Source organism: Macaca nemestrina, chromosome 15, assembly GCF_043159975.1.
Source record: "Macaca nemestrina isolate mMacNem1 chromosome 15, mMacNem.hap1, whole genome shotgun sequence".
In the NCBI taxonomy this organism is placed as follows: domain Eukaryota; kingdom Metazoa; phylum Chordata; class Mammalia; order Primates; family Cercopithecidae; genus Macaca; species Macaca nemestrina.
This window is the reverse complement of record NC_092139.1, coordinates 91,783,121-91,808,352: the sequence shown is the minus strand read 5'-3', so window position 1 is coordinate 91,808,352 and position 25,232 is coordinate 91,783,121. Positions and strand designations below refer to the sequence as shown.

At 46.2% G+C, this 25,232-nt stretch overlaps 2 protein-coding genes across 7 annotated transcripts in view; one reads left to right on the top strand and one right to left on the bottom strand.

Moving 5' to 3' along the window:
* The window catches only part of LOC112429437 (fructosamine-3-kinase-like), a 598,793-nt gene that overhangs the window by 208,431 nt on the left and 365,130 nt on the right, over window positions 1-25,232 (top strand). The gene's annotated exons all lie outside the window — the stretch shown is intronic.
* Window positions 2,839-25,232, bottom strand: part of LOC105464207 (aspartate-rich protein 1-like) — a 67,789-nt gene continuing 45,395 nt past the window's right edge. Inside the window, exons 4-14 of one of the 3 annotated variants that reach the window (XM_071080189.1) lie at window positions 22,225-22,292; window positions 20,819-20,840; window positions 17,433-17,515; window positions 15,860-15,881; window positions 14,615-14,644; window positions 12,829-12,908; window positions 11,399-11,420; window positions 8,675-8,763; window positions 8,181-8,205; window positions 7,837-7,878; window positions 2,842-3,582 (exon numbers count right to left, since the gene is read on the bottom strand). In XM_071080189.1, coding sequence (XP_070936290.1) covers window positions 3,578-3,582; window positions 7,837-7,878; window positions 8,181-8,205; window positions 8,675-8,763; window positions 11,399-11,420; window positions 12,829-12,908; window positions 14,615-14,644; window positions 15,860-15,881; window positions 17,433-17,515; window positions 20,819-20,840; window positions 22,225-22,292 — 488 coding nt within the window. In that variant the 3' untranslated portion in view covers window positions 2,842-3,577. Of the gene's footprint in view, window positions 3,583-7,836; window positions 7,879-8,180; window positions 8,206-8,674; window positions 8,764-11,398; window positions 11,421-12,828; window positions 12,909-14,614; window positions 14,645-15,859; window positions 15,882-17,432; window positions 17,516-20,818; window positions 20,841-22,224; window positions 22,293-25,232 lie in introns of all 3 variants that reach the window. The other 2 variants (XM_071080191.1, XM_071080190.1) reach the window with 2 other exon arrangements.

The window sequence follows — 25,232 nt, the reverse complement described above, 5'->3', positions numbered from 1 at the left end:
ATTTCAAATCATGAATAGAATGATTTTTTAAATCAAATTACATCATTGTTGAAGTCCAAGTGAACAAGATGACAAGTGACTACTCATCTGTCAGAGTGGCAGGGTCACTGAGGAGGTGACAGTCATTCATTCACTCTGAAACAACTCTTCAGGACCCCTAACACAGAAAGGAATGTCTGGCCTTTACAGGCTTTGATAAACAGGATTTATTCCTGTTAAAGCAGAGGCCTTGTTCATCTCCAAAGCTCATGGAGGATCCTCAGACCTGGGCCAGAGACTCAGGGCACTGTGGTTTAAGGTCTAGCGACCCAGAGACCCAGAGAAGGCCCCCACAACATCAGCTGGAGCCCACCACCTGGTGCTTGGGGAGGTGGCCCTGCCCAGTGCGGGAAAGAGCGTGGAGGCGGCACATACTCAGCGGGAGGGGGAGCGGAGGGGAGAAAGGAGGAGCCTGGGTGCCCTGTGGGGACAACAGCCACCATCCTCTGTGGACATCCTGTCCCTGCCTCCATTCCTGCCCTACCCAGGGGACTGGGGGGAGGCCAGTGAGATGCTGGCCTTGGTGCCAAATTTAAGAGGGGTCAGAGATCTCAGGAATCAAGGTTAGTAATATTTTAATACGATATTTAAAAATAAAAATTAGGCCGGTCATGGGCTAATTACGGGCTCATGCCTATAATCCCAGCACTTTGGGAGGCCGGGGCGGGTGGATCCCTTGAGGTCAGGAGATCGAGATCAGCCTGGCCAACATGGCGAAATGCCATCTTTACAAATAAAAAAATTAGCCTGGCATTGTGGTGTGCATCTGTAATCCCAGCTACTTGGGAGGCTGAGGTAGAAGAATCGCTTGAACTTGGGAGGTGGAGGTCACAGTGAGCTGAGTTCATGCCACTGCACTCCAGCCTGGGTGACAGAGTGAGACCCCATCTCAAAAAAAAAAAAAAAAAAAGAAAATTTAATTCAAAGAAGTTCATGATGGACAAAACAGTAACTCTTTAGTGAAAGCTAGTGTCTGCCCAGGCCCCTATAGGGGTTGATGTTCCTTCTCACCCCTCGGGCTTGTCTCCTCCACAGGCCTCCACATTCCATAAACGCTCTCCACCCTTACCTGCCCCACAGGCTCTCTGGGCTGGACCAACCACTTCCCTCCCAGGCTTCCAGCTCCAGCTGGGAGGAGCCTGCGTGGTGGGGCCTGTTTATGGAGGAGGCTTGCCTCATTGTACTTCTCCCAGTACCTGCACCCCAGCTGTGCCATATGGAGCCCCCCTTCCCACAGAGCCCCAGGTCCCTTCAAGACCCCTTGGCCAAAGCCTATGGCTTCCCGTCACCTTTAGTTGGGGCACAGCTCTTTTTGGTGTGTGAGACACCGGCCTACGCTCTAGGCCTTCCATCTCAGAGTCAAACCCAAGCTCTTCTCAAGGGCTGGTCAGACCAGGCATGAGTCTCCAACCCCTTTGAAATATTTCGGATGGGAAAGGCGGAGGGGCTTTCTTGGCTCCTCTACTCTGGGGCAGTGGTAGGGAAGAGCGGAGGGTCTCCTGGTGTGCCTGGGCCCCGCAGGTGAGCTGCCGGACCTCCCAGGGGTGGCTGCTGCCTCTCAGGCCAGTGTTCCCTGCTATGACAGATGTCCCCTGAGATGCCAGCAACCAAAGGCTGGCCCTTCCTGGGTCCTCTGCACCTGCCCTCTCAGCCCCTGACATGGCTTCACCCATAGCCTCCTGCTGGCTTCTCAGGCCCCTGGCCAAGCAGCTTCGGGGGGTGACAGGGAACTTGCAAGTTCTCTTTTCAAACCCACCCAGTTGCTCTGCAAAATCCTTCCTGAGCCCTGAGGCCAACCAGCATGGGAGGGGGTGTGGCCAGTCCACCCTCAGTGTCCTTTCCTATCATGCAGGGGCCCACGGTGTCATTAGCAAGGGTCTGATCCACCCACTGGTGGGGAAGCTGCAGAGGAAGGAGCAGCTCCGGGAGCTCATCCTGGACCCGCTGGCCCCTGCCTGCAGGAGGATGCAGGAGAGGGTCTGGCACCTCCTCCCCATGAGGAAGGTGAGAACAGGAAAAGCACTGGTGATACTCCTGACACTCAGTGGTCACCAAGAGCCTCCTGTGTGCCAGGCATTGTCTCCAAACCTCACATTTAGAAAACCCTCCAGCGAGGCGATGTCTGCCTCCACAGGTGAGGAAACAGAGGCGCAGTGTCTTGTCTCTCACCCCAGGTCACACAGGATCACAGTTTACATCCTGGCCTCAAAACTGGGGGAGCACAAAGACTCAGAGCTTGCTGTGGTTGGGGGGTGTTCCCACACTGGGCCCCTCATTGTGAAGATGGGTCGGTCACCAACCCCCAGAATCCCTGCCTTGGCTGTGGTCATGTCCCCTTGCTGGGGGGCCCTCTTGCCTTCCCTAAGTCCTGGCTTCTCTTTCTTCTGAGAGTCTCATTAGAGGCCTGGGTGAGTATTTATCCAAGTGTGGCCCCGAACCAGACCCTGGGTGGTCTGTGGAAATGCATGTTCCCAGGACCCATCCCAGCCCCATCATTTTCCCAGGTTTGCACAGAGGTGCCTTTCTGTGGGACTAGGAGAGTGGCTTTCCAGGAGAGAGCTTTCTCTCTGAAACTGCGGCCTCCCCAGCCTCCCTGCATCCTCCCGTGTCCACTGTGACCACCATCCTTGCCATCACTTTCTGTGTCATCCACAAGTAGAGCTCCTGAGGACAAGGCTTTGCTCTGTTTGCTGCTCCAGACCCAAAGGTCACAGCAGGGGAGCTTTGGCCCCAAGTTGAGAATTACCTGGCCCAAAAGAGTGCTGAGGTGGGAAATGCAGCTCTTGCCTCAGTGTCTCGCTGCATGAATGTATCAGGGAATCCCTGCAGCAGGGGGACAGGGTGGCACCTCCCCTGAGACTGCAGGCACGAGGGTCAAAAGAGGGCTGGGGTGCGAGGGAGTATGAGGAGGCCCCCACAGGCTGTTAGAAATTCTGTGTTGGTGGCCTGCCGAGAAGTATGTGTCCCTGGACACACAAGCCATCAGCCTGCTCCTGAAGCTGCTACACTCATCCATGGGCAGGGTGTGCCTAAAGGCCCCCAAGGCCCTCACCACACTGCCAGAGGCCCCTGAGGGCTGCAAGGTTGTGCAGGCCCACGTGCATACCTTCCATGTCCTGGAGGAGGACTCTGACAGCAAGGCTTACGAGGGCGAGACTTTATGGCAGGCGACCCAGATCACCATTGATGTCATTGAGTGGAAACCCTGAGCCCCTCATTGGGTCAGACCTGATCAGCCACCTCCGCACCTGAATCAATGCACTCAGTCTCTTTATTTCAAGTTGGAATGGCACTTTCTGTTCCTGGAGCACATCTCTTCTCACTCTCTTGCCAAAGGTGAAATGCCAGGCCCAGAAGCACCAGGTCCTGGATGGTACAGGCCGAACCCAGTGCTGGGGATGGGTGGGAGGTGGCCTTGGTGTTAGTTTTCCTCAGAACATAGAGAGAACTGAGACCTCCAGGGACAAAGCTGGGGGCGCTGCAGCATGCGCTGGCCTGTCCTTTGGGTCAGCACCCCGGTCAGCTCCTTGGAAGGCCTTCACCCTGGATGAAGAAGAGACAATCCGTTTTCAGTGACAGCAGGCTCCCAGCTTTGTGCACTGTGACATCATCCCACTAAGCAGCCACCACGCCAGCATCTCCTGGGCTCCCGCCTCTGCAGTCCAGGCTGAGGAGAAATTAGAGATGTGGGAACTCATCAGCCAGGGATGGAGGTGCCTCTGTTACAAGGGGAGGGCCAGGAATACAGCCTATGTTGTGACCTAGAAGTCCTGAGCACCAAATTATTGCCTCCATTCTCCAAGGCCCATTTACCACGACATTATCAGCTTCTGGGATTTAACAAGCTGCTGCCAGGAAAGCTATGGGAGCCAGCCTGGAAGAGGCAACTGGTTGTTCACTTGTGGCCCAAACACACAAGCTGCCACCCCAGACAGCTGAGGCTGGACAAGGGTAGTGGGACAGCTAGTGGCTATAAGCCCACACTGTGGAGGGAGCCTGCTGTGTTGAGACCCCAGCTCTACACTAACTGTTTACCTATGGAGCCTGGGGCAAGCTGATTAACTGCTCCGTGCCTCAGTTCTCCTAGCTCTAAAGTGGGGATAGTAATTGTGCCTATCATAAGTGAGTATGACTTTGGCAGTGCCAGGTGCATCATACTGAAAGTAAGTGCCTTGCACACTGTGGGTACCCAAAAAGCCACTTTACAGCTCCTCAGAGGAGATGCATCAGCAGGCATCTGAGGGAGCCTGGAGCCCTTCATCCTGCAGGTGCCCGGGGTCCTATGCCCAGGAGAAGCTGCTCCCTTACTCCACAGCAGTCTACACAGCACCCCCTGACCAGGGGTACGCCTGTTTGTGCAGGTGTCAAGAGGGAGCCCTGGGCTTCTCTGGGCTCTGACCTACCCTGGCAGGACTGTAGAGGGTCCAGAACCCTGCCTTCTCCCAGCCAGGTCCTTCCCTCCCTTTCCCAAACTCGCAGCCTCCTCACTGCTGTCTGCCTCAGAATCAGGACTAATCTCACTATGTCCTTCATCCCTGTTTGCATCAGGGGCTGCAAGAAGCTCAGCTCACCTCCCTCTCAAGACCCTGAATACTCCTTTTCTTACTCCATCTGCTGAAACCTTTTTTCCAAGCCCTCTGGAGGCCCCAGGGCCTTAGCCACTACCTGGAACATTCTTTCCTTTCTTGCTTGGACTGAAACCTAGCTCTCCTGAGACCTGCTTCCTCACCCTCGGCATCCTCCTATGTGGGGCTGCTTTCCTCCCTCCCTGCCCCTCATGCCCTCACTGGAGTGGAACAGGTCCTTACAGACCATCTCCTGTGCCTGTTTTGAGGAGCCCTCTAGTTCTGAATCCCTGCACAGGCTCTGTGGCCCTGGCCCTCTCCCCTCCCCAGCACCACACCCCCAGATTGCTCTTGTAGGGTACGACGTGCTTTCCACTCGTCCTCAGACTTCTTCTTTCTTTAGCCTTGAGCATTTCCCCAGTGGAGCCTCACCACCTCCTGCTCCCTGAGGAAATAAGGCCACTTCTTTGCAATTTTGATTTTTCAGTAACGTGCTATTGTGCTCTTTAAGAAACTGGTACACATCATGGTGTGTTTAAACCTTTAGGGAAGTGGGAGGATACTGGGGGCTGCTGTGTGAGCCCCTCTATGCCATACCAAGTCAGACCAGTGAGGGAAACTGGACTGCTAAGCTGTAGGGCTACCTCCCCCTCCAGGATGCTTTTCACATCTTCCACGATCCCCTCACTGGAGACCTGCCATGGCCCAGACTCATCTTAGGCCTCCATGTGCTACTGGGGTGCCTGCCAATCAGACAATCAGTGGTGCTGTCACTGAACTGCCCGCCCGCTGGGACTCGTGGTCTTTGGTGCATTCCAGGCTCCACCACAGACTCTGCATCCACAGACATCTGTGGTCTTGGCTGCTCTCTGCCATCAGGTTTCCCTTCCATTTTTACTTATTGCCTAAAGAACTTCATACAAAATTCTATTTAAAAGCAGTTTATTCCACAGTCCCACATAGAACACATCAACTATTTTAATTTTTTTCTTCTTTCCTATCACTGTCTAAAAGTACATTTTTTTTTACGCAGTAAGACCTAGTGTGGTTGACTGTATCTAATTTTTAACCTATTAGATGGGCAATTTTTTTTTTGAGACAGAGTATTGCTCTGGGTGATTCTCTTTGATACTCTATGGAGGCATAATCCTTCAATTGCACTCATGTAACTCAGTAACTTTTCACACCCTGAAACAAGAGCTTCTCCATCCAAGTTTCAGCAAGACCAATTTCTGAGCCATGGAGCAATGGGGAACACCAGCCTCACTAAGCTCACACACCCAGCTGTGGACGCAAATTTCACTTTATGGTTAAGTCTACTTTGCCACTACAGGGGGTGTAGCATGTTAGTTTCTAGATTCACCTTTGGTATTAAAGAGATACGGATCTTGGTGTCTCTCTTAAGTAATTTACTTAACTGAGACTCACTTTCCTCATCTGTATAATGACTATAACAAAACGAATTCTGTCTCAAAGTGATTGTGACACTTCAAGGAAGCAACATAGAGAAATGCCCATATAATATCTGATGCTCAATTCGTATTTGTTATTATTTTCATTCTTATAACTTAAGCACCTGCTTATTAACTACAGTCATATGTGGCAGAATGACATTTTAGTCAATGACAGACCACATGTATGACAGTGGTCTTGTAAGATTATAGCAAAGCTGAAAATTTCCTTTTGCCTAGTAAAGTCGTAACTGTTGGAATGTCGGCGCAGTGCGTTACTTACGTGTCTGTGGTGAGGTGGTGTAAACAAACCTACTGGTTGCATCATTAGAGTCAAACAACATTTCTTTTTGGTAAAGATTTTAAGTAATATGTCATACAAATGAAAGACTAACCAGTGATGGAATTTTTAGAAAGAGATAAAACTAAGAGTCCATGAGGATTTGGCGAAACAGCTACTCACATATGCTGTTACAGCAGCATGAGTTAGTGTCATCATTTTGGAAAAGTTTGGCATTATTTATGATAATGAAAGATATGCCCCCTTCTAACAGTCTACTCCACAAAAGTGCGTGCTGGTGCTATTCCAAAACCATTGAGAAAAATACTCAAAGCACCATTACTTGAGATAGCCACATTATATTAAAAATAACTCTGGCCAGGCACAGTGGCTCATGCCTATAATCCGAGCACTTCGGGAGTTTGAGGTGGGCAGATCACCTGAGGTCAAGAGTTCGTGACCTGCCTGGCCAACATGGTGAAACCCTGTCTCTACCAAAAATACAAAAAATTAGCCAAGTGTCCTGGCAGGCGCCTGTAGACCCAGCTACTGAAGAGGCTGGGGCAGAAGAATGGCGTGAAACTGGGAGGCAGAGCTTGCAGTGAGCCGAGATCACGCCACTGCACTCCAGCCTGGGTGATAGAACGAGACTCCATCTCAAAAAAAAAAAAAAAAAAAAAAAAAAAGAAGAAAAGGAGAAAGAAAAAGTCTACAACTTAAGAGATGAATATCAACTTAGAGAACAAAACTGAAACCAAATTTTTGAAGACAGGAAATAGTGTGATACTATCTTTTGTGGGAAGGAACTCTTGGCATCCCCAAAAATTAAAGAACTGTGGAGAAAGAACCCTCATCTCAGAATCTGTGATTGGGTTGGGAAGTGGAGGCTGGAAATGTGCTCAAGGTTAAACATTCCTCCTCCCTTCAAAAGAGACTGGAGTTTTACCAGTGATCCCAGAGTGAATATTCACTCCGCCATCCATCCTGGGAGATCCCTTTAAACCAGGAGTGCACAGCAAGTACAGAAACATGAATGTGCACTAACAAGTCCTGAAAGTTCAGAGGGTGATTCTCGATTTCCCCTTGGCACACAGCAGAAGAACTGTCTCTCTAGGTTCCAGGAAATGCCTGTGAGAGAGCTGTGTCCCCCAGATTCCCTTCATCACAGATGACACCCAGTGCTTAAGCCTACACCCCTTGTGCACAATCCCAAGGAGTGCTGACTAATCCAAACCAAAGGCTCTGATGTTCCACAGGCAGAAAAGAGCAGGTGTAATGCAAAGAGACTCTCATGAACACAGCACCCCCCATAGCCCATAGAGATAGTTCTTACTATGATGCCAAGACACTCTGGAAACAACAAGCCAGACTTCACACATATTTCCATTTTCTTTTGATTTCATACCCCCTCCTTCAGCCCCTCCTCACAAGCAGCAGGGATAACCTGGAGGCTCCTGGGAACCTTTTCCCATTGGGTTTTCCCTGGCACGTAGTTCCCTACCTGGATGAATTTCCTCATCACTTAGACTCTCCACCGTCAAGTCTTTAGAAACAAAAACACCAGGATAAGTCATTAGACAGAGTGACTCACCCACTCCTCCCACTTTAGCTGAAGCTGAATGATGGGCTGGTCTCCCACCCCACGCTGCTTCATACATGATCCCCTAATCTTTCTTCTGGGTTGACAAACCTCCCTACAGCTTCTCAGGCCAGAGTTCTATACTGGCAGATGCACTTTCATGAGAACCCCAAGCCTCTTTCCCAGCAGGAACCCAGAATCGGTTTCTATACACTGAAGCTAGCAAGATTTTCCCCCCGGGAAGTGAGTTATTTCATGGTACATACCTCCTTCTTTAAGCCAAGCTTTTATCTGCAATTATATAAAAGAAAACATGAGAATCAGATTCTGCTGTGCGCTTCACACAGATCTGTTATTCTCTGGACAATGATGAAAAACTAGAAGGCAGTACAGCGATTGAACCATAAATCAAAGTCCCCAAAGACTAGCACAGAGGATAGCTATAGAAGAACCAGACCTTTATTCACAGAATTTAACTTTAATTTTATATTCAAATGCACATTGCTTAATCCAAGGAGGAAAATTGATATTGTGGAAAATGCCTCAGCATTCCAGTTGATAATGGATGCTGTCATTTAAAAGCACCCTAGTGTACCATGTATCAGTTGGGAAGACACTTCTACTGAATTCCAGCCCCACAAAGAGAATAGTGTACAGTGTACATAATGTGCACTGCCAGATTTTCATATCAAAATTAATTGAGTAGTAAAGGAATCAGGAAAACAACATTGCTGTAGAAGATAAAATAGGGGGGTCTTACATAGGCATCATCATCATCATCATCATCATCATCATCTTCATCTTTGCATCGTGGTGAGCATCGTAAGAACAGGCCATCCTCAGGCCAAGCTGGAAGGACACAGAGGAAAGATGAGTGCACTGGTGGTTGGTGACTGTGAGTCACTCAGAGAGCTATGCTGGATGTGGTGTATGGAGGTGGTTGATTAAATAGCATGGACTGAGTTGATGCTGGGCTATTCCCCTGAGTGGAAGAGGGATGGCAGAGAAGGGGAGCTGGAAACACGAGACATGGAGGCCTTGGCCTTGTACTAGAGGCATCATGCAGTAAGACAAAACAGTCAACCCCAAATGGAACTAAAATGCACACTGAGGGTCAATGGAGGGTCAATGGAAGAGTGCCTTCCTCCCTCTCAAATGTTTTGAAACTCTTCGAAACAAACAGCATTTTCTTAACGTATTCATGACCGTGTCAGTACACTAGGATCCAATTATGCTGGTACCACATTTAAGCACCTGTTTTAAAAGATTTATTACTTGATTAAAAGCATATTTTATTGGTGAAATGGACTCAATTTTACCCAAATTACTCTATTAGTCACACATTCTTTTTCATAGAGGTCATTTAAAAAATTAAGTTTTAAAATGCTACAATTAAAAATAGTCATGATTTCCTCTTTGTAAGTCTTCTTCTGGAACCACTTCTACACACCCTTTTGGGCCCCTGTGATCAGGGCCTTCAGCAGCTCCTGTGTCACTCTCCCTAAGGAGATTCCCTAAAAATCAGGCTTCATTCAAACAGGCCAAACTCACACAGCCTGCTCTATGTACACCAGTAAAGCTGAGAGACGTGACTCTGAACACTTTCTGCCATGAGGATAAGTTTAAAGGTTCAAATATACATGATCTACTGAAACGAGGAAATGTATACCAATAGAAACGAACATATTCATGAAAAAATGTCCATGAGTACGGGGATGATTTTGGTTAACTAGCTTATATAAAAATTATTTTTTGGCCAAGCACTCTGGCTCACATTTGTAATCCCAGCACTTTGGGAGACTGAGGTGGGTGGATGACCTGAGGTCAGGAGTTCACGACCAGCCTGGCCAACATGGTGAAACCCTGTCTCTACTAAAAATACAAATAATTAGCCGGGTGCGGTGGTGAGCGCGAGAACCACTTGAGCCTGGGAGGCAGAGGTTGCAGTGAGCTGAGATCATGCCATTGCACTCCAGCCTAGGCAAGAAGAGTGAACCTCCATCTCTCTCTATATATACATATGTATATTTATTTGATGCCTATTCATTCAGACATACAAGATATTAGTATAAGAAATCAAAAATTTTTATCAGTCATGTTAAATCTAACTTATCAGCTGTCAACATGAAGATCCTAGGAAGTAAAGAAGGTACCAATAAGTGGAAAGGCATCCTGTATTCATGGATAGGAAGACCAAACCTGACTAACACACAATACTACACACATGATCTACACACTCACAACAATTACTATCAAACTGGTAACAGCCATCTGTGCAGAAATGGAAAAGATAATCCTACAATTTTAATGAATTTTATGTGCCTCAAGTAACCATGATGTTGTTAAAAAAATAGTGTTAGAGGATGCACATTCATGAGATTGAAATCCACACACATAAAAATAAAGAAATTCAGACAGCATGATTCTAGCGTGGGGGCACTCATAAGTTTCACAGATATAGAGAGCCCAGAATTGAATGCACACATATACAGTAAACTGATCTTCAACAAAGGTGTCAAAAATACACAATGGGGAAAGGACAGCCTCTTCAACAAATGATGGTAAAACTGCATATTCTCATTCAAATAAAGACATAGAATGCAGAGAGTGTGCTCAAGGTTGTGCTTCTCTCTCCATTTCCAAGACACTGGAGGCTTTGCAGTGAGCCCAGAGTGCATTTTCATTCTGTCCTTCAAGCCTAGGAAGAGCTCTTGATACCAGAGGTAAGCAGGAAAAACCGACAAATGAGTGTGCTGCCAGGAAATCTTAACAGTTCATAAGGTGAGGATTAATCTCTCCTATGCATCTGGGCACATCACAGAAGAATTCCGTCTCCAGCATTAAGTAACTGCCTGTGACAGAACTCTGTCCTAAACCAAAGGCTTTAAGATTTTGCAGTGGCAGAGGTAGAAAAGAGCAGGTGTTCTCAGAAAGATCATCTTTAAATAATAAAGAAGAGGTGATAGAAAACACAGGATACTCAAAAGTCCATAAACATGACACTTCTCACCATGATGACATTAAACTTTAAAAAGAACAAACTTGACTTATATTTACTTTTTCTTATTCTCTTTCTACCCCCTCCTTAACCATGCCAAGCAGCAGGTATAACATGTAGGCTTCTGGAAATGCTGTATTATTAGATCCCACCTGAAATCTTCTTACCTACCTGGAAAGGCATCCTCTTCCCTGCTGAGATTCTCCAGAATCCACTCTTTAGAACCACCAACATCAGGATAAGTCAGTGAGAGCTGCACTCACTTCTCCTACTCCAGGTGAAGACACACTGGCTCACACAAAATCTCCTGGTTGGTTCTCTGGTTCACACACACTTTACAGCCCCTCTGCTCATAGCTATACACTTGCAAAATCATTTGCTCTCACCACACCCCCAATATTTTTAACAGGAACCCAGATTAAGGTTTCTATATATCAAAGCCAGCAAGTTTGTTTCTCGGAAAGTGAGTGAGTTCAAGGTACATACCCTGGACATGTGATGGTGAAATCTGCAATGAGACAAAAGAAGATGCTATGAGGATCAGATCAATTCTGCTGCACCTCTTACACAGATCTGTTAGTTGTGAAACCGTGGTTGAGTCAAAGGTCAAAGACCAAACATTAAAGCATAGAGGACAACAGTGGAAAAGACAAGAGCTTTTCCCACAGAATTTCTTTGAGGTTGATTTAGATTGGTAAATGTACAAGGCCTAATCCAAGGAGAAAAACTGCTGTGGAGGAAAATGTCCCTGCTTTACAGTTGATGATGGCAGCTGTCCTTCAAAAACATCCTAGTGTGTCATACTTTAGGTGAAAAGAAAGTGCCACTGAACTCCATCCTCACAAAGAGAATTGGGTATGTGATACATAATGTGCCCTGTCATATTTTTATATCAAAATTAATTGAGAAGGAAAGAAATCAGGTGAAGGAAATAATGTATACAGTGGTCCACTTTTAACACAAAGTGCCTTGAACCGGTCTAGGTCAGCAAAGGATACAAGAAATAAGATATGCCAGGCTCCTGCTTGGATGGGCAATGCCTGCTTGTTGGACCCCCCTCCTCCCCACTTAGTTGCCCTCACTTCAACCAAAGAAGTTTAGTCTAAGATGAAAGTTTATTAGCCTGCAAAATAGCTCACTTTGTCTGTTCTTATCAGCCTGCCCAGCTACTTATGTCATAAGTCAAATACTTGAAGAGCCTCTGAGCTGACTAGGATGGCAATGCATTGTGGGCTGCAACACAATGTAGTAAGACAACCCTAGAAAAATACCTAAAACCCTTCCCCCAAAATCGGTAAGCAACACCTGGGAAGATTGTGACCCCACAATACTCAACCTATGAGGAACCAGGGAAGGGGCCTGCACACTAGGGGATAAATTGCTTGTGGAAACTGTGCTGGGTGTGTCTGCCCATCAGACACCGGATCTTGCAACACTGTCATTAAAAGTCTCACTTTCAGCCAGGTGGGATGGCTCACGCCTGTAATCCCAGCACTTTGGGAGGCTGAGATGGGTGGATTACCTGAGGTCAGGAGTTCGAGACCAGCCTGGCCAACATGCTGAAAACCCGTCTCTACTAAGAATACAAAAATTAGCTGGGCATGGGGACACATGCCTGTAATCCCAGCTACTCAGGAGACTGAGGCAGGAGAATTCATTGAGCCCAGGAGATGGAGCCGAGATTGTACCACCACACTCCAGCCTGGGCAACTGAGTGAGACTCTGTCTCAAAAAAAAAAAAAAAAAGAAAAAAAAAAAAAAGAAAAGAAAAGAAAAGAAAGGAAGAAAAAAAAGGAAAATTTTACTTTCACTGTTTTTCAGCTCCCTGAGTCCATTCTTTGGGTTTGGACTGGTGAGTCTGTTTCTCACATCAGAAAACCAACATTTCCTTAGAAGACAAAGAAAGATGGTCTTACCTGGGCATCATCATCATCATCCAAATCATCAACTTCACTTGGTGGCAGGCACACTAAACTCAGGTTGTCGTCAGAAGAACCTGGAAGGACACAGGAAAGATCAGTGCACCGGTGATTGGTGACTGTGAGTCACTCAGGGAGCGCTACTGGATGTGGTGTACGGAGGTGGTTGATTAACAAGCATGGACTGCGTTGATGCTGGGCTATTCCACCGAGTGGAAGAGGGATGGCAGAGGAGGGGAGCAGGAAAGATCTAAGACATGGAGGCCTTGGCCTTGTACTAGAGGCATCAGGCAGCAACACAAAGCAGTCAACTCAAAATGGAACTAAAGCACACACTAAGGTTCAATGGAAGAATGCCTTCCTCCCTCTTGAATGTTTTGAAACTCTTCAAAACAAACAGCATTTTCTTAACATATTCAAGACCATGTAAGTACGCTAGGACCCAGTTATGCTGGTACTACATCTAGCATCAGTTTTAAAGAATTACTTAATTTATTGGTGAAATGGATTCAATTTGATTCAGTTTTACCCAAATTACTCTATTCTATTGATTACATATTCTTTTTTTGTTTTCTTGAGACGGAGTCTCGCTCCGTCCCCCAGACTGGAGTGCTGGAGTGCAGAGGTGCGATCTCGGCTCACTGCAAGCTCTGCCTCCTGGGTTCACACCATTCTCCTACCTCAGCCTCCCAAGTAGCTGGGACTACAGGCACCTGCCACCACGCCTGGTTAATTTTTTTGTATTTTTAGTAGAGATGAGGTTTCATTGTGTTGGCCAGGATGGTCTCCATCTCCTGACCTCGCGATCCACCCACCTCGGCCTCCCAAAGTGCTGGGATTACAGGCGTGAGCCACCGTGCTGGGCTGATCACAATTTCTTTTTCATAGAGGTCATTTAAAAAATTAAATATTAAAATGCTACAATTAAAAATAACCATGATTTCCTCTTTGTAAGTCTTCTTCTGGAACCAGGGTGTGTGCACAACCTTTTGGGCCCCTGTGATCAGGGTCTTCAGCAGCTCTGTGTCACTCTCCTCAGGAGATTCCCTAAAGATCAGGCTTCATTCAAACAGGCCAAGCTCACACATCCTGCGCAACCTACACCAGTGAAGCTGAGAGATGTGACTCTCAACACTTTCTGCCATTAGGATAAGTTTCCAGGTTCAAATATACATGATCTACTGAAATGAGGAAATGTATACCAATACAAATAAACACATTCACGAACAAATGTCCATGAGTACGGGGTGATTTTTGGTTAACTAGCTCTATTCATTCAGACATACAAAATATTGGTATAAGATACCACAAATTTGGCTGGGCACAGTGGCTCATGCCTGTAATCAGAACACTTTGGGAGGCCGAGGTGGGTGGATCACAAGGTCAAGAGATCAAGACCATCCTGGCTAACATGGTAAAACCACGTCTCTACTAAAAATACAAACATTAGCTGGATGTGGTGGCACATGCCTGTACTCCCAGCTACTCGGGAGGATAAGGCAGGAGACTCACTTGAACCCGGGAGGCAGAGGTGGCAGTGAGCGGAGATCACATCACTGCACCCCAGTATGGTGACAGAGTGAGACTCTGTCTCAAAAAAAAGAAAAAGAAAAAAAGAAATCACAAATTTGTATCAGTCATCTTAAATCTAACTAATCAGCTGCCAATATAAAGATTCTAGAAAGTAAAGAAGGTACCAGTAAGTTGAAAGGCTTCCCGTATTTATGGATCGGAAGACTAAACATGACTAACACACAATACTACACAAATGATCTAGACTCACAACAACTGCTATCAAACTGGTAACAGCCACCTGTGGAGAAATGGAAAAATTAATCCTAAGACTTTAATGGATTTTTATGTGCCTCAAATAACCATGGTAACATTGAAAAAGAATAGTGTTAGAGGAAGCACATTCATGAGATTGAAATCTACAAAAAACAGAGAAATTCAGACAGCCTGCTTCTAGCATGAGGGCACCCATAAGTATCACAGATATAGAATCGAGAGCCCAGAATTAAATGCACACATACAGAGTCGGCTGATCTTCAACAAAGGTACCAAGAATACACAATGGGGAAAGGAAAGCCTCTTCCACAAATGATGGTAAAACTGCATATTCTCATTCAAATGAAGAAATGGAATGCTGACAATGTGCTCAAGGTTGTGCTTCTCCCTCCTTTCCAAGACACTGGAGCTTTTGCAATGAGCCCAGAGTGAATTTTCATTCTGTCCTCCATGCCCAGGGAGATGTCTTCATACCAGAGGTAAACAGCAAGGACAGACAAATGAATGTGCTGCCATGAAACCTAACAGTTCATAAGGTAAGGATCCATTTTTCCTATGCATCTGGGCAAACCGCAGAAGAATTTTATATCTAAGATTAAGTAACTGCCTGTGACAGAACTGCATCTCAAACCAAAGGCTCTGAGATTTTGCAGTGGCACAGGCAGAAAAGAGCAGGTGTTCTCAGAAAAATCATCTTTAAGTAATAAAGCAAGAAGAGGTGATCGAAAAGACAGGATACTCAAACGCCCATAAACATAGTACTTCTCACCATGATGACATTAAACTCTGTAAATAACAAACTCAGCTTATATTTACTTTTTCTTTTTCTCTTTCTACACCCTCCCTCAGCCTCCCAAGCAGCAGGTATAACATGAAGGTTCCTGGAAACGCTGTTTTATTAGATCCCATCTGAAATCTTGTTGCCTACCTGGAAAGGCATCCTCTTCCCTGCTGAGATTCTCCAGAATCCACTCTTTAGAACCACCAACATCAGGATAAGTCAGTGAGAGGTGCACTCACTTCTCCTACTCCAGGTGAAGACACACTGGCTCACAATCTCCTGGTTGGTTCTCTGGTTCACACATATTTCTACAGCCCCTCTGCTCATAGCTATACACTTGCAAAATCATTTGCTCTCACCACACCCCCAATATGTTTAACAGGAACCCAGATTAAGGTTTCTATATATTAAAGCCAGCAAGTTTGTTTCTCAGAAAGTGAGTTAGTTCAAGGTACATACCCAGGACAGATGATGGTGAAATCTGCAATGAGACAAAAGAAGATGCTATGAGGATCAGATCAGTTCTGCCCCATCCCTTCCACAGATCTGTTAGTCTTTTGATGACTTCAGAAAACTACTTGTGAAACAGTGGTGAGTCAAGGTCAAAGGCCAAACATTCTAGCATAGAGGACACCTGTGGAAAAGACAAGAGCTTTTCCCACAGAATTTATCTTTGAAGTTGATTTAGATTGGTAAACGCACAATGCCTAACCCAAGGAGAAAAACTTGTGTGGAGGAAAATCCTTCTGCATTACAGTTGATGTTGGATGCTGTCATTTAAAAACATCCCAGTTGGGAAGACATTCCCACTGAACTCCACCCCAAGAAGGACTATTGTGTATGTTCTACATAATGTGCCTTGTCATATTTTTATATCAAAATTAATTGAGAAGGAAAGAAATCAGGTGAAGGAAATAATGTATACAGTGGTCCATTTTTAACACAAAGTGCTTTGAACTGGTTTAGGTCAGCAAAGGATACAAGAAATAGAATATGCTAGGCTCCTGCTTGGATGCGCAATGCCTGCTTGTTGGACCCCCCTCCTCCCCACTTAGTTGCCCTCACTTGAACCAAAGAAGTTTAGTCTAAGATGAAAGTTTATTAGCCTGCAAAATAGCTCGTTTTGTCTGTTCTTTGTCTGTATCAGCCTGCTCAGCTACTTAGGTCGTAAGTCAAATACTTGGAAGAGCCCCTGAGCTGACTACGATGGCAATGCATTGTGGGCTTCCACAAAATGCAGTAAGACAATCCTAGAAAAATACCTAAAGCCCCTCCCCCAAAATCAATAGGCAACACCTGGGAAGATTGTGACCCCACAGTACTCAGCCTATGAGGAACCAGGGGAGGACCTGCACACTAGGGGATAAATTGCTTGTTGAAACTGTGCTGGGTGTGTCTGCCCATCAGACACCAGATCTTGCAACACTGTCTCACTTTCGGGTGGGCGGGGTGTCTCACGCCTGTAATCCCAGCACTTTGGGAGGCTGAGGTGGGTGGATTACCTGAGGTCAGGAGTTCGAGACCAGCCTGGCCAACATGGTGAAATCCCATCTCTACTAAGAATACAAAAATTAGCTGGGCATGGGGACACATGCCTGTAATCCCAGATACTCTGGAGGCTGAGGCAGGAGAATTCATTAAGCCCAGGAGATGGAGGTTGCAGGGAGCCAAGATTGCACCACTGTACTCCAGCCTGGCCAACTGAGCAAGATTCTGTCTCAAAAAAAAAAAGGAAAGGAAAGGAAAGGAAAGGAAAGGAAAGGGGAAAGGAAAGGGGAAAGGAAAGGGGAAAGGAAAGGGGAAAGGAAAGGGGAAAGGAAAGGGGAAAGGAAAGAGGAAAGGAAAAAGGAAAGGAAAGAGGAAAGGAAAAAGGAAAGGAAAGGAAAGGAAAGGAAAGGAAGGAAGAAAGAAAGGGAAAATCTCACTTTTGCTGTTTTTCAGCTCCCTAAGTCCATTCTTTGAGTTTGGACTGGTAAGTTTCTCACATCAGAAACCCAACATCTCCTTAGAAGACAAAGAAAGATGGTCTTACCTGGGCATCATCAACATCATGATTACCATCATCATCTTCATTTGGTGGTGGGCATACTAAACTCAGGTTGTCCTCAGAAGAACCTGGAAGGACACAGAGGAAAGATTAGTATGCTGGTTGTTTGTGACTGTGAGTCACTCAGGGGGCTTTGCTGGGTGTGGTATACGCAACGCAGGTGGTTGATTAACAAGCTTGGACTGAGTAGATGGTGGGCTATTCCCCTGAGTGGAAGAGGGATGGCCAAGGAGTGGAGTGGGAAAGACATGAGACATGGAGACCTTGGCCTTGTACTAGAGGCATCAGGCAGCAACACAAAACAGTCAACCCCAAATGGAACTAAAGCACACACTAAGGGTCAATGGAACAGTGCCTTCCTCCCTCTCAAATGTTTTGAAACTCTTCAAAACAAACAGGATTTTCTTAACGTATTCAAGACCCTGTCAGTATATTAGGATCCAATTATGCTGGTACTACATTTAGCACCTGTTTTAAAGGATTTATTACTTAATTAAAAGCCTATTTTATTGGTGAAATGGACTCAGTTTTACCCAAATTACTCTATTATATTAATCACACATTGTTTTTCATAGAGAGCATTGAAAAAATAATATTAAAATGTCGCAATTAAAAATAGTCATGATTTCCTCTTTGTAAGTCGTCTTCCGGAATAATGGTGTGTGCACACAACCTTTTGGGCCCCTGCAATCAAGGGCTTCAGCAGCTCCTATGTCACTCTCCCTGAGGAGAGTCCCTAAAGATCAGGCTTCATTCTGACCAAGCTCACGAAGCCTGCGCAACCTACACCAGTGCAGCTGAGAGACGTGACTCTGAACACTTTCTGCCATGAGGATAAGCTTCCAGGCTCAAATATACACGATCTACTGAAATGACAAAATGCATACTAATGAACAAATTCATGAACAAATGTCCATGAGTATGGGGTGATTTTGGTTAACTAGCTTACATAATTTTTTTTTATTTGATGCCTATTCATTCAGACACGCAAAATATTGATATAAGATATCACAAATTTGGCTGAGCATGGTGGCTCATGCCTGTAATCTCAGCACTTATGGGAGGCTGAACCAGGCAGATCACGAGGTCAAGAGGTTGAGACCATCCCGGCCAACATAGTAAAACCACGTCTCTACTAAAAATACAAAAATTAGCTGGGCATGGTGGCATGTGTCTGTAGTCCCAGGTACTTGGGAGGATAAGGCAGGAGAATCACTTGAACCCAGGAGGCGGAGGTGGCAGTGAGCAGAGATCACATCATTGCACCCCAGTGTGGTGAGAGAGTGAGACTCCGTCTCAAAAAAAAAAAAAAAAAGAAACCACAAATTTATATCAGTCATGTTAAATCTAACTAATCAGCTGTCAACATAATGATTCTAGAAAGTAAAGAACATACAAAGAACTTGAAAGGGGCTAGGCGCAGTGGCTCACGCCTGTAATCCCAACACTTTGGGAAGCCGAGAAGGGCGGATCAAGAGGTCAGGAGATGGAGACCATCTTGGCTAACATGCTGAAACCCCCCTCTACTAAATATACAAAAAATTAGCCGGGTGTGGTGGCAAGCACCTGTAGTCCCAGCTACTCAGGAGGCTGAGGCAGAAGAATGACGTGAACCTGGGAAGTGGAGCTTGCAGTGAGCCGAGATCGCACCACTGCATTCCAGCCTGGGCGACAAAGTGAGATTCCGAGGCAAAAAAAAAAGACAAGTAAGTTGAAAGGCATCCTGTATTCATGGATAGGAAGACTAAGCATGACTAACACACAATACTACACACATGATCTATAGTCTCACAACAACTGCTATCAAACTGGTAATAGCCATCTGTGCAGAAATGGAAAAATTAATCCTAAGACTTCAGTGAATTTTTATGTGCCTCAAATAACTGTGTTAATGTTGAAAAAGAATAGTGTTGGAGGATGCAAATTCATGAGATTGAAATCTACAAAAAGCAGAGAAATTCAGACAGCCTGCTTCTAGCATGGGGGCACCCGTAAGTATCACAGATATAGAATCGAGAGCCCAGAATTAAATGCACACATACAGTCAGCTGATCTTCAACAGAGGTGCCAAGAATACACAATGGGGAAAGGAAAGCCTCTTCCACAAATGATGGTAAAACTGCATATTCTCATTCAAATGAAGAAATGGAATGCTGACAATGTGCTCAAGGTTGTGCCTCTCCCTCCATTTCCAAGACACTGGAGCTTTTGCAATGAGCCCAGAGTGAATTTTCATTCTGTCCTCCATGCCCAGGGAGATGTCTTCATACCAGAGGTAAACAGCAAGGACAGACAAATGAATGTGCTGCCATGAAACCTAACAGTTCAAAAGGTGAGCATTAATTTCTCCTATGCATCTGGGCAAACCGCAGAAGAATTTTGTCTTCAGGATGAAGTAACTGCCTGTGACAGAACTGCGTCCCAAACTAAAAGCTCTGAGATTTTGCAGTGGCACAGGCAGAAAAGAGCAGGTGTTCTCAGAAAAATCATCTTTAAATAATAAAGCAAGAAGAGGTGATCGAAAAGACAGGATACTCAAACGCCCATAAACATAGTACTTCTCACCATGATGACATTAAACTCTGTAAATAACAAACTCAGCTTATATTTACTTTTTCTTTTTCTCTTTCTACACCCTCCCAAGCAGCAGGTATAACATGAAGGTTCCTGCAAACGCTGTTTTATTAGATCCCATCTGAAATCTTGTTGCCTACCTGGAAAGGCATCCTCTTCCCTGCTGAGATTCTCCAGAATCCACTCTTTAGAACCACCAACATCAGGATAAGTCACTGAGAGCTGCACTCACTTCTCCTACTCCAGGTGAAGACACACTGGCTCACAATCTCCTGGTTGGTCCTCTGGGTTCACACACATTTCTACAGCCCCTCTGCTCATAGCTATACACTTGCAAAATCATTTGCTCTCACCAGACTCCCAATATTTTTAACAGGAACCCAGATTAAGGTTTCTATATATTAAATCCAGCAAGTTGGCCGGGTGCGGTGGCTCACGCCTGTAATCCCAGCACTTTGGGAGGCCAAGACGGGCAGATCACGAGGTCAGGAGATCGAGACCATCCTGGCTAACATGGTGAAAACCCGTCTCTACTAAAAATACAAAAATTAGCCGGGAGCGGTGGCGGGCGCCTGTAGTCCCAGCTACACGGGAGGCTGAGACAGGAGAATGGCGTGCACCTGGGAGGCGGAGCTTGCAGTGAGCCGAGATCGCGCCACTGCACTCCAGCCTGGGCGACAGAGAGAGACTCCGTCTCAAAAAAATAAATAAATAAATAAAAATAAAAAATAAAAAAATAAAAATAATAAAGCCAGCAAGTTTGTTTCTCAGAAAGTGAGTTAGTTCAAGGTACGTACCCTGGACATCTGACGGTAAAATCTGCAATGAGACAAAAGAAGATGCTATGAGGATCAGATCAATTCTGCTGTACCCCTTACACAGATCTGTTAGTCTCTTGACGACTTCAGAAAACTACTTTTTTTTTCTTTCTTTTTCTTTTTTTTTTTTTTTGAGACGGAGGCTCGCTCTGTCGTCCAGGCTGGAGTGCAGTGGCCGGATCTCAGCTCACTGCAAGCTCTGCCTCCCAGGTTTACCCCATTCTCCTGCCTCAGCCTCCCAAGTTGCTGGGACTATAGGCACCCGCCACCTTGCCCGGCTAGTTTTTTTGTATTTTTTAGTAGAGACGGGGTTTCACCGTGTTAGCCAAGATGGTCTCGATCTCCTGACCTCGTGATCCGCCTGTCTCGGCCTCCCAAAGTGCTGGGATTACAGGCCAGCAAACTACTTTTGAAACAGTGGTTGAGTCCATGTCAAAGACAAAACATTCTAGCATAGAGGACACCTGTGGAAAAGACAAGAGCTTTTCTCATAGAATTTCTTTGAAGTTGATTTAGATTGGCAAGCGCACAATGCGTAATTCAAAGAGGAAAACTGGTGTGGAGGAAAATGCCTCTGCATTACAGTTGATGATGGATGCTGTCATTTAAAAACATCCTAGTGTGTCATGTATTAGATGGGAAGACGTTCCCACTGAACTCCATCCCAAGAAGGACTATTGTGTATGTTATACATAATGTGCCTCATCATATTCTTATATCAAAATTAATCGAGAAGGAAAGAAATCAGGTGAAGGAAATAATGCATACAGTGGTACATTTTTAAGACAAAGTACCTGAACGTGTTTAGGTCAGCAAAGGACAGAAGAAATACTAGCAAGGCTCCTGGTTCGATAGGCAATGCCTGCTTGTTCCCCTTTTCACCCCACTTAGTTGTCCTCATTTTAACAAACAAGTTTAGTCTAAGTTGAAAGTTTACCAGCCTGCAGAATAGCTCACTTTGTCTGTTCTTATCAGCCTACCCAGCTACTTAGGTCATAAGTCAAATACCTGAAGAGCCCCTGAGCTGACTAGGATGGCAATGCATTGTGGGCTTCAACAAAATGCAGTAAGACAACCCTAGAAAAATACCTAACCCCCCCTCCAAAAAAAATCAATATGTGACACCCGGGAAGATTGTGACTCCACAGTACTCAGTCTATAAGGAACCAGGTGAGGGACCTGCACACTAGGGTATAAAATTCTTGTTGAAACTGTTCTGGGTGTGTCTGCCCATCAGACACCCGATCTTGCAAGACCATCATTAAAAGTCTCACTTTCTCTGTTCTGCAGGCCTCTGAGTCCATTCTTTGGGTGTGGATGGGTGAGTTTGTTTCTCACATCAGGAAAGCAACATTTTCTCTGAAGGAAAAGAAAGGGCGTCTTACCTGGACATCATCATTGTCTTCCTCACTTGGTGGTAGAGATTTTAAACTCAGGCTGTCCTCAGGGGAACCTAAAAGGACACAGAGTTAATGTCAGTGCCCTGGTGGTTGGAGACTGAAGTCCCTCAGGGAGCTTTGCTGGATGCGGCATAGGGAGCGTGGGACTGAAGATTTAAGACGATCTCAGAGAAACAACTATGTTCAAGTAGTGAGCATGAGGGAGTCTCACCAGATACCTCGCATCTTAGTCAGTGCCTGGACCTAGTAAGACTCCTGCATTCCCAAGTCAAAGATCAAGGCTTTGATGTTTGCTGTGACATAGACAAGACAAACTGGTCTTCTGGAAAGATAACCATTAAACACCAGAGCAAGAAAAAAATGGTTACAAACACAGCACACAAAGCCCATGGACATAAATTGTCTCACCTCTATCTTATTAAAATACAAAAGGAACAAGTCAGACTTCTACACATATTTCCTTTGGTTCTGTCTTCATCGCTCTTTTCCTACGTTCCAAAGCAACAGGTGTCACCTAGCTGCTCCCAGAGATCCTCCTAGAGTATCATTCTCTACCTACAGGTCTGCCTCACTGTGCTGCTCTCATGGACGGTGTCCATTGGCCAATCTTTAGAGACAAAAACTCCACAAGAACTTATTCCAGAGAGCAACTCGCCCACCCTCCTACTCCAGGTGAGGCCACACTGGGTTACGCGAGATCACTCTGCCCTTCCCTCGGTGTTGTCAGACTCTCCCTGGGCTCTGGGGAGTCAGAGGTCTCTAGAAAGGCATTGCTCACACTCGCCAGCCTTCAAGTGAGAAAGAGGAACTGAACGAACCACGTTTCAACTTTTTCCTTCCACTGGCCCATTATAGGTCTCACCTCCAATCTCACAGCCCTGAGATTCCCACTTTGATGTGCACACTTTAAGTTAGAGGAGTTCAACAATCGGTCCCTCAGCCAGGCTCACAGCAGATGTGAAAGAGCATTCTGTTGGGCCATTGCACGGTGGCTATTGCAATGAGGTTCTTTTTTTTTTTTTTTAAATTTTTTGAGACGGAGGTTCACTCTTGCTGCCCAGGCTGGAGTACAATGGCATGATCTCAGCTCACTGCAACCTCTGCCTCCCGGGTTCAGGCGATTCTCCTGCCTCAGTTTCCCGAGTAGCTGGGATTACAGGCACGCACCACCACACACGGCTAATTTTTGCATTTTTAGTAGAGATGAGGTTTCACCATGTTGGCCAGGGGTCTCGAACTCCTGACCTCAGGTGATTCACCTGCCCTGGCCTCCCAAAGTGCTGGAATTACAGGTGTGAGACACCACGCCAGGACCTGAACTTTTACTTGTAAATACTTAAAATGTATTTAAATATAAAGAGGCACATATATGACTGATGATCACACTAGACAGCACTGGAAACCCAGACATGAAGACATGACCCCCTCCCCTGGTGTTTCCTTGCGAAATGGTTTACAGCTGTGCTCCCACCATACATTTATGGTAACTTCCTAGGCTTGTGCACAAAGGCCAGTCACTGTGTAGGGCTGGGGATATGACAACGAGGACAACATCCAGATCCAGGGGGATTCCAGCAGGGGGCGCACGTGCACACAGGGGAAGAGCATGGCCCTGCACACCCTGTCTAGACAGCATCAGAGAAGCAGGAGCCGAGGGGCAGGGGCACCTCACTGTCCTCAGGAGCTCAACCTCATCTCCAGGGACCCTGACTCAGAAGCTGGGGCAGGCTCCAGGATTGGTGTAGGGCTCAACAGGCTGGACAGGCTGAGAAGGGAACATTTCCACACGTGCGCTAGATCCCAGCCCAGGGCTGACCTAGAACTCACCCCAGGGATGAGTTCACTACAATGCCCATGGGGCCTAACATGTTCTCCCCAGGACTGAGCTCTGGGATAAGGACTAATGAGGAAGACACAGTCACTGCCCTGGCAGGAAACACCCATAGCCAGGGTTCCTCTATCCACCCTGTGGGAAGACATAACACAGATAGAGTTTGACACTGAGATTCCAAACCTTCTATAAAATAAGTGGAAACTGATGTGTTCTAGATTCCACAGAAGAGTTGCAAGGATGAGCTGGACTCTGGAATCAGTCCCCATCCCTTTGCTGAGCTCCTGGTGCACTGGAACTCGTGTCCCTCCCCACCTCCCCTGCTACTCGGGAGTGCTGCAGCTACAGACCCAGTGCTAGGGGGTCTGTCCAGTTGAAACACATGTCAGCCAGGCATGGTGGCTCACGCCTGTAATCCCAGCACTTTGGGAGGCTGAGGTGGGCCCATATCCTGATGTCAGGAGTTTGAGACCAGCATGGCCAACATGGAGAAACCCCGTCTGTACTACAAATATAAAACTTAGCTGGGCGTGGTGTCTCATGACTGCAATTGCAGCTACTCCGCCGGCTGAGGCAGGAGAATCACTTGAACTTGGGAGTTGAACGTTGCAGTGAACTGAGATCACACCACTGCACTACCCCAGCCTGGGCAACAGAGTGAGATTCCAGCTCAAAAAAAAAAAAAAAAGAAAAAAGAAACACATTTGTGGCTAGACAACCCTTGGCCATTAGTGTCTCCTGAAGGACCATTCCTCAAGTGGCTTCCAGAAGAGCTGAAAAAGAAAAACTTATCTGTCCCAGCCCCAGGAAGATCAGGCTTGGGACCTGTCTGTGTCTGTCCTGACTTGTGTCCTGTCTGCTCTGTGTCAGAGAAGTGGGGACCTGATTCCTGTTCTGCCTCCTCACCAATTTCTGCTGGTGTCACTGTCATCATCGCACAGAGATGGAGGAGACAAGAGAAAGCAATGAAACTCCATTCTTGAGGCATTCAGGATGATGTCCACACCATGCTCTCGGCAAACAGGAAGACCAGGTCCTGCTCACTCCTACTCAGAAGGGGTCTCAGAGATATGAGTACTAACCCTGTTAGACATTTCTCCTCCACTCTTCTCTTTTTTCCTTTTGTTTTTTGAGATGGAGTCTTGCTCAGTCATTCAGGCTG